Source organism: Coptis chinensis, chromosome 8 (genome assembly GCF_015680905.1).
Source record: "Coptis chinensis isolate HL-2020 chromosome 8, ASM1568090v1, whole genome shotgun sequence".
Classification (NCBI taxonomy): Eukaryota; Viridiplantae; Streptophyta; class Magnoliopsida; order Ranunculales; family Ranunculaceae; genus Coptis; species Coptis chinensis.
Window position 1 is genome coordinate 85,833,436 of NC_141463.1, and position 9,234 is coordinate 85,842,669.

A 9,234-nucleotide genomic window follows, 5' to 3' on the forward strand; every position below is an offset into this window, starting at 1 on the left:
TATGCCTAATAAGTCCAACCAGTGATGAAGAGGGGGGGTTTTAATCCCCTAAACCAAAACACCTATTAATGTCGGGTCAATCGAAGGCAAAAACAAACATTTAGTCCATGAATTAGAATTGTAGTTTTGCATGTCACTAATGATTCGAAAAGAGTTCGTCTTTTGAATCATTACTAGCTTCGAATCTGGTCATACCTAATGGGTCTTTGTTATAAAAGTATTAGCAGCTATGCATAACTATGAGATATGAATATTATATTGACCACTCATCCAAATTTCTTGCAATGTGAAAATCTCACTTACAATAAAAAGAAAGAACCCACTCTTGGTAACTTGTAATTTGGGGTTGGTGTTGATTGGGGACAATGGGAAAGGTAAACACAATGGTTCAATCAATGGTGTTTCTTATTTGAAAGCAAATATATATGCCCCGAAACTAATATTTGCTTAAACTAATATTAAGCAAAATTTTCTGTTAGAAGTATCTAAGGCATATCACACATGCAACAATGGTCTTACAAAGGATATGGGGAACTTAATATTTAATTTGTACACGGACTTGATGAGGATTTGGACAAAAGATCAAATCATGGTTAACAAACTCTAGCCAGATACATAATGCAGCTTATCTAAATCTTTCTATTGTGTATTTTGGCAACTTCAGTGAGGTTTTATCGTGTTTCTTTGTAGGTCTTTATAATGGATTAAGGGCAATGTATCTCATAAGTCACGAAATTTTTTTTATTGAAATTTGACAGCAAGACCATCAAACAAACCATTCTTCAAATGTAAAGATATATCTAATACCTAAAAACAATCAATATATCAAAAACACTAATAATATGATATGATTTAAATGTAGGTTCTATAAAAATATTTTAATTGTTTCTTAAAGTGTTGCAATTCAACAAATCTGATAATTAAACGTTTAAGAGAAGGAACCAAAAGCACTCGACTCAATTCCAATAAGAATGAATATAGCAAATTACAAAACTATAAATAACGATAGCGAAGTTCAAGAGATTTTGCTTAAAAAAGAAAAAGTACCTTTGAGAGCCGCCTGAATTTACTTTTTGCTAAAGTAAACTGAAAATAGATACCCAAGAGACTAAAGAGGTTAACCATTTGCTTTTAAAAAAAAAATCGAGTCTTAATACACGTGTGGAAATTAGAGATACAAATGGTGAATGTGACACCACGTGTTAAGTATACTAATGTGTTTAAAAATTGCTTAACTTTTATCATGAAACCCATAAAAATTGGACATCTTAATAATAATACACTCTAATACCCATTAATACAAAAATAGAGCCTTTTAGCCTCATCAATTATTGGCGTTGCTACTGAGTTTCAATATATTTTAGAAGTAAGATTTTTGATACATACTAATTCATAAACTTTTATTATCAAATATTACCAAGAATTAAAAAAATTATATCAATGGTCAATACCCATTTTATATAAATTAATGGTAAACAATTGAATTAATGGTTAACAAATGCTCATCTATTATTGAACTTTAAGGATTTTGGAGATATACTTTAAGGAAATGTGTTAAAGGAAGGCAATATCTACACATTAGAGAAATTTGACGTGATTATTGAACTTTAAGGATTTTGGAGATATACTTTAAGGAAATGTGTTAAAGGAAGGCAATATCTACACATTAGAGAAATTCGACGTGTGGTTTGCGAAAAGTTATAGGCTAATTGAGAATGATCACAAGATCTTTTTCAAAACTGGCACATTAGTCACGCCAATGAATGGAGAAGGTATTGACATTGCAAATTTCAAGCCAAGTTGAAAACAAAACTCACCTCATAGGTAATATTTTATTTCAATAACCACTTTCCTTTGTTAACTCGGCTATTTGTTGATTAGGTTTCTCCTGACATTTATGTGAAAACAATTGTAGACGTTATTGGCCTACTGAAGAGCGTCGGTAACATTACACCCAAATTTGGAACAATTTTTCAGGAGATTGTTATCATGGATACTTAACTTATAACGTTTTAGCACTTATATACTTTAAGCTTCGACTTTCTGTTATATGTCTTCTTATCTATTGCTTTATTTTAGATTTACTTTGTTTTTTAGGACAATAATACTTAAAAAAAAAAAACACACATAAACCCATCAAACAAAATATATATATATATATATTATAAGTAATTAATCATTAGCTATCAATATACATATATTATTTATTCAAGTGGACTTTAGGTTTTTGAGTCATTAGCTATCTATGTAGCAAGTCCGGCCATAGGCCGGGCCAAATGGCTAGTATATATCTAAAGATTTGGATTTTTTTTTCCCATAATTAGTATTAGAGTTTAGAAAAAGTTGGAGACTCTGTAAAGCCTTGAAAAATAGAGCCAATAGGGTATAGTTATAATATATATCTAAGGATTCCTAAAATTAGTTTAAGAGTCAGTTAAGAATTGTTTGGCCTCCAAATACGAGGCATAATATTTTTAGTTTTAACACCAAGTTTGACTAAAACTAGAATTTGATACATGTTAACTCTTTCTTGGAAACAAAATACAAAAATATCTTATTTTAATTATTTACAACTTCTTCTCTCCTAATCTCTTAAATTTTAAAGTATTTTAAACTGAGTTTGAAAGTAATCATTTATTTAAAGAATTACTAAAATACATTTTAACTCGATTAACATTTTAAAAACAATATAATTAACTTATCGGAGGGGTTCTAGGGATATATATTACAAAAACACGTAAACAAACTCATGATAGTTACGACATTTCTAAGTTTTATATTTGGCTAATTTTTGTATATATGATCTTCCAACTAATTTAAACATTGTTACAAATTCAGATCTTTTTTTTTTTTTTTTTGGAGAAATGCCAAAATTTTCTTTTGATATTGCTCCATTTTTTTGTGACACGTCAGATTTTAGTATATTAACGAAATCTTATTTCTCTTTTTTACCTTGTCCTTGTAACTGCTAATTTCTTTCGCACAACAAAAAAAAAAAAAAATCTTAACTGTAACCACAATGCTCTTTAATCCCTCCCAAAATAAATTCAAACCAAAATTTCAAATTTGGCAGTTTATTTTCCCATTATACTACTGGAGTTTCACAGAATTTCATGTTTCTTTTTTATTTCAACTAATACATGAATTCTTCTTGAGATATTGTATATGATCTAATTGCAGTAAAAAAGGAGGTAAATTGTTATAACTCAATCTACTATTGTTTGATTTTAACATTTTCAATTACTTTTGCTTATGTATATGTCTTCATCCATATTCGTATTTACAATTTCTTTTTTTCCTCAGACTTTTTCTTGTTGTTTTGTTAATGGATTTTGCGGTGGTTGCGGTGACATTGTATAAGAATGAAATATTTTATGTTCGAATTGGGCTAGATTCTAGGATTAGTGAAGTTAAAAGCATTATATGTACGAGATGGCTTGATTTTACTCCAACAACATCTAACTTATATGTGTTTCGTGAACAAAAAAAAACGTTAATTGACACTGATTCTGATCTGCAATCTCTAGCATGTTTTGTTTATGCTAAAGGATATGGTTATGTGGAGATGTATGTTGGCATGGTTGAACAACCACTTAGAGGTAGTGGTAGTAGTAGTGTTACACAGATGTGTGATGTGTCTATTGCAATTCAGCATCCTTCGAAGTCTTCTGTATGGGCAACATTGATAACTGGAGTTGGTCAGAGGTTTCGTGGTGGTTCTGTTAAATTCAAGACTATGTTACTAAAATACTGTCTTGAAAATGGGTATTCTTATTTTCTGGAGATCGAGGAATGATTCTATGAGAGTTACTGTTGTGTGTACCATGAAGAAGGAGATGAGATGTCCTCGGAAAGTGCATGCATATGCGAGGTTCAAAATGCTTCAGTTTTTTGAAATTACAGAAATGGTTCCTAACCATACTTGTGGTGCTGGGTTTAAGGATGCAATGAATCCCAAGATGACAAGTCAGCTTGTGAAGAGTGTTATTATTGACCAAGTGAGGGTTCTTATTTTCTGGAGAGGAATGATTCTATGAGAGTTACTACTGTGTGTACCATGAAGAAGGAGATGGGATGTCCTTGGAAAGTGCATCATATGCAAGGTTCAAAATGCTTCAGTTTTTTGAAATTACAAAAATGGTTCCTAACCATACTTGTGGTGCTAGGTTTAAGGATGCAATGAATCCCAAGATGACAAGTCAACTTGTGAAGAGTGTTATTATTGACCAAGTGAGGGATAACCCTTTGTTGAAACCTATAGATATTGTAAAAGAATTCAAACATGATTATAAGTTGAATTTGGGTTACTATTATGCTTACACCGGAAAAGAACTTGCTATGAAGGAGATATATGGTGATGGTGCTTTGTCTTATGCACTTTTGAACTGGTATGAGGATAACTTGAGGAGAACAAATCCGGGTACTTATACAGACTTGGAGGTGAACAAGGTGACTCGTAAGTTTGAGAGGCTTTTTATTTCATTTGAGGCGTGCTATGATGGGTTTAATTATTGCCGACCCATGCTTTGCTTGGATGGTACTTTTTTGAAAGCAAAATACAAAAGGTGTTTGTTATCTGTAACAACCGAAAAATGCCAATCAAAGTATGTTTTTTGTACATTTGTGCGATTACCTAAGTTTCATGTTTTTAGAGAAAATGATATATCAAATAATGTTATTCTTTAGTATAACATTTGTATTTTATTCTGTATTCAGAGATTTTGATGTATCTTTAGTATAATGTTTTTTTTTCAATGAAAATGTTATTCTTCATAGACACTTTTGTTGTATTTGTAGGTTTATTTCCTGTGGCCTTTGTTGTAGTTGTGTCTGAGGATGATGACAATTGGGCTTGGTTCCTGAAAAATTTGAAGAAAGTTGTTTCGCCGATAGAAGGCTTACATTTATTACTGATAGGCATCATAGGCTGGTGACCTATATCCCAATCTTGTTTCTAGATTCCTACCATAGCTTTTGTCTTTGGCATTTAAAGAATAATATAAAGACGGCTGTGTCCAGTAAAAGTTCCAAACGTTCTTATGTTCAGAAGTTGCTCTCTGATTGTGCTTACACTGCAACTAACATTGAATTTGACAAAGCTATGGGTGAGCTGAGACTTGTTAGTGGAGATGAAGTCAATAAATTTTTGGAGAGAGTGCCTTATAAGCATTGGGCAAATGTATATTTTCAGGGGAATAGGTACTCTCTATCCTGTCTAAATGTTTTTTTTTTATATATATATAGATGTATATAGATTTGGTGGTATAATGTTCGTTGGTGTAGGCTTGTAATGTACTAGTTCTTATTCACATATAAGTCAGACATGGTGTTAGACATAGTATCCTTACTGAGAAAACTTGTTAGTTGTACATATGACCTTTTTCATTTGTTTTTGTCAGCAACTGAGTTGTTTCGCTTTTCTTTTGACTTAGGTTTGGGGAGATGTGTTCTAATATTGCCGAGAGCTTTAATTATTGGATAGGCAAAGAACGATACATGCCGATTACATCAATGTTGGATACGATCCGTGTTAAGATAATGGGCATGATGACGAGGTGCTGGGAAAAATGTAACAAATGGAAATCAATGATGTGTCCGAAAATGGAGAAAAGGCTGATCGAGAGAATTTAACTTGGTCGGACTTGGAAAGTGACAAAGTCAGCTGATGATGTGTTCGAGGTTGACTCTGACAATATCCATTGCGTTGATTTAAAGCGTTTCTTCTGCAGTTGCAACATGTGGACCATTGAATCTTTTCCTTGTGAGCATGCTTTACAATGTATACTCAGTATTGGCGAAGACGTGCACAAGTTCTGTGACCCGTATCTTGCTATTTGTGCTTTTCGTGATTCTTACTCACAGTCGATTAATCATGTTCTTGATATTGAGAAACCAAAAGGGAAACCTGAAGGGTCATTTATACTACCACCTGATACTAAACGACGCAGGAGGAATAAAAGGAAAGAGAGTATGGGTGCGAGAGAGAGAAAATTGCATAAGTGTAGTAGGTGCAATTTGTATGGGTACCATAATCGTGCAACTTGCACTGCGGGACAACCATAGTTTGTTGATTTTTTCATTTCTTTTACTGTTTTTTTCTTTTTCTTTTTTCTATTTCTTTTTAGTATGGATTCGTGTTGTTGAACCGGTGATTCTTATTTATTTATAAATTCCATTTCCTTTTCATATTTTAGACTTTCAGTTTTGACATTGTTTGTTATGTTTTTGATGGGCCTGTGTCATGAAAGTGTGTTCTACTAGCTGAATAAAGCAAAACTTGTCACCACTTGTTTGTAAAGATTTGTCTCATTCCAATTTGTCCAAACTCCAAAGCATCATGTACTGAGGCATGATTGTGCATGCTGCTAGAATTTTCATTAAGCATGTTTCAAAGATGGGAAGAAAATGAATAGAAGAAAACAAACTCCATGAAAGATCGCTGCTAGCACTTGATGAGACTACTACCATGGGGTCATGCATGATAACAACAAAAGCAACGGAACACAAAATGTGAAATAATTTCACACAGTTTTCTATTAATAATTCTACAGAGTCTCAATCTATCTTGAAATTTAAAATAATCGTTAATCTTTGAGATGTGCTATGGCATGTTGGACCAAACATCTTTGTAGAATTATTCCATGATCCCTTATTCACACTCTCATTGCCTAATTGATTTAGGGGCTTAGGGGTTAGGGTTGAGTTTCTAAGGGTTTAGGGGTTAATGCTTAGGGTGTAGGATAATTGTTCAGGGTTATTGTTTACTGCAGGATGTTGCAGGAAAGACATTGTGTTCAGAGTTTCAGAAAAAGCATCGGCGTTTGTAGAAAAAGTAGTCATTTCCTAGATGTCTATTATCCTTCATTGTTTTATAGATTAACTAGAAAAAACACTAGATTAAGGATAACACCAATTATCATAAGAATACCAACTACTCCATTTCCAACAAAACATTGGAACTTGAATCAATCTGCCAAGTGCAAATATTGAACTTAAGACTTAACTTCCAGGTGCATATATCTGTCCAATCCCCTATTCCTCCAGACACAAATAATAGTAAGAAAAAAATTCAGCTACATCCTTCTTTTCAAATCTCATTGCTTTTATTTGACTTTGAAGACCAACTTCTGTACTTGTCAAACAAGATCTTATAGGCAAATTTTGCACGAGTCTTTTGGATTTTTTCTTCAAAGTTGCCTTCTTGGAACAAGAAATTGTTTTTTTCCTTGTATGACCATTGCATACATAAACTGCACTGTCTTCCCTGTGAAGAAATTGATATTAAGTCCAGTTTAGAATAAATATATTTTAATAATAAAGTTGTTAAGTTTATCCCCTTACGGTGAACATTGTTGTGGACAATCCATAACTTGAATTGGGGAATCTGTTGGCACCAATTTTTTGCCTTCTCTATAGCATCGTTTGTTCACCAACTGAGTCACTTTATCTCTTTGTAAATTCAATTATTTAGTTAGAAGATGAAATAATACAAGAAACAAATAAGTGAATCTCTATCTACTGGGAAGGACTTGGTCACATGATTCACAAGAAGAGGCCAAAAGCAAACTATTTGGACTTTGTGAAGATAAGTTTTGAATGCAATGCTTTAAGGTTAACACAATGAAACATAATAATGTATTTAGTTACGATGTTAAACCAAGCAAGAAGAAGCAAGTAGAGGTGCATTTAATAAGGTCACTAACCATTAGTTTAACGTCTTTTTTGTATTTGTCTTTTGAGGTCTTTTCTGGCAGCAACGCATTGAAATAAATCCACTCCCAAGTGTCATAGTCCAATCTCAGAAGTGTCCAATGGTAGTTGTCCCTTGACCTTTTTGTTTTGGGTGTGTTAATCGGAAAGAAGCAGAACATGACATCTTCTTCAACTTTTTCCAAAACATTTTCTAGAAAGGATCTCATATTTTGGGTTCTCATCTCCAATCAAGTGTATCAAATACTTGAGAAATGTCAAGTTTAATTGCAGCATTGCCGCCATGTCTTTTCTCTTTAAGCTTGTTGATCATTTCTGATGCAAGCCCAATAGCATGATGAGAGTTTCGATTGGATATGAAGCCAAACTGAGCCTTGGAAATGATTCTTGCTGCAACTAGAGCTAGTCTTGTGGCTAAGGTGAAATTCGAAAGACATATAGGCCTGAACCAACTAAGCTGATTCACATTTCTCTCTTTTGGTATAAGCACTATGAAGTTTGCATTGTAGCTCTTTGGTATCCTGCTTTTAAGAAAGAAATATCTCACTGCTCTATACACATCGCCACCAACAATGGTCCAGTAGACTTGATAGAAATGGCCATTGAACCCGTCTGGTCCTGGTGCACTATCTGGGCATAGACCAAAAACTGCTCTTTTGATCTCACTGAAGGTAGGTAGATTGGAAAGCTCCTTGTTCTCTTCTTCTGTGATTGACTATGGAATCAAATTCAGTAAGCTCTCATCTGGTGCCAGCTCATCTTCTTTAAACTTTGCTATATAGTGGCTTACTATAAAATTGTTGATATCTTCCTGTTCTTTCAATGTAACTCCATCTGCATCTTGTATCTCTCTTATCAGTGCTTTTGATTTTCTCATGTTTGTCAGACTGTGAAGATACTTGGTACTTCTGTCCATCTCTTTATCCCATCGAGTTTTGATCTCTGCTTCTAATAATCAGCTTCTTGTTGAAGAATAGATTCAACTTGCAGTTCTTGTTCAACAATTTCCAATGCCAACATCTCATTGTCATCTTGCTCAAACTTGTGCTGAAGCTCCTCAAGCAGATGAGTTGCCTCAGTGATCTTTGTACCCACATGACCAAAGACATATTTGTTCCAGTGCTTCAGTTTTTGTTTGAGTCTTTTAAGCTTCTGTGATAATATGAAGATAGAGTGCCCCTCAATAGGTACCTTCCAATTATCTTTAACCACTTCTAAAAATGTGGGATGAGAGGTCCACATTTTAAAGAATCTGAATGGTGCATTTGAAGGTTTTGGGATCATATCATACCACCCCACCAAAGGGGAGTGATCCGAGCAAAACTTGCTGAGTACTTTGTAGTTCCAACCAGTGTACTTCTCGCACCAGTGAGAATTGAAAAACACGCTATCAATCTTGCCTCTGATTCTTATGTGACCCTTCTGCTTGTTGGTCCAAGTGAGCAAGTAGCCAGAATTAGGAGTTTCTATAAGGTAGTTTACATTTACAGTCTCTCTGAAGTCCCCCATAGATGCAGAGGTGGC

General features: G+C 33.7%; 1 protein-coding gene and 1 long non-coding RNA gene across 2 annotated transcripts; one reads left to right on the forward strand and one right to left on the reverse strand.

The window, feature by feature from the left end:
• Positions 1 to 4,137: 4,137 nt before the first annotated feature.
• On the forward strand, positions 4,138 to 6,827 carry LOC147483815 (uncharacterized). The gene is made up of 6 exons (XM_086579652.1): positions 4,138 to 4,537; positions 4,798 to 4,877; positions 4,994 to 5,179; positions 5,863 to 5,968; positions 6,126 to 6,148; positions 6,771 to 6,827. The coding sequence occupies exons 1-6, from the start codon at positions 4,138 to 4,140 to the stop codon at positions 6,825 to 6,827; spliced, it is 852 nt and encodes a 283-aa protein (XP_086435778.1).
• A 70-nt stretch (positions 6,828 to 6,897) lies between these two features.
• On the reverse strand, positions 6,898 to 8,123 carry LOC147483816 (uncharacterized). Its single transcript, XR_015206591.1, has 3 exons — positions 7,704 to 8,123; positions 7,342 to 7,449; positions 6,898 to 7,264 (listed from the first exon to the last, which is right to left on the reverse strand). It is a non-coding gene; the product is annotated as an uncharacterized LOC147483816 (long non-coding RNA).
• Positions 8,124 to 9,234: the final 1,111 nt, after the last annotated feature.

Excerpts from the sequence above, each read along its gene's own strand:
- LOC147483815 (XM_086579652.1), top strand. The coding sequence starts at position 4,138 with ATGGTTCCTAACCATACTTGTGGTGCTAGGTTTAAGGATGCAATGAAT. Across the intron at positions 4,538-4,797 it reads ACCCATGCTTTGCTTGGATG|GTTTATTTCCTGTGGCCTTT; the intron begins GTACTTTTTTGA and ends TTGTATTTGTAG. Across the intron at positions 5,969-6,125 it reads GAGGAATAAAAGGAAAGAGA|TATGGATTCGTGTTGTTGAA; the intron begins GTATGGGTGCGA and ends ATTTCTTTTTAG.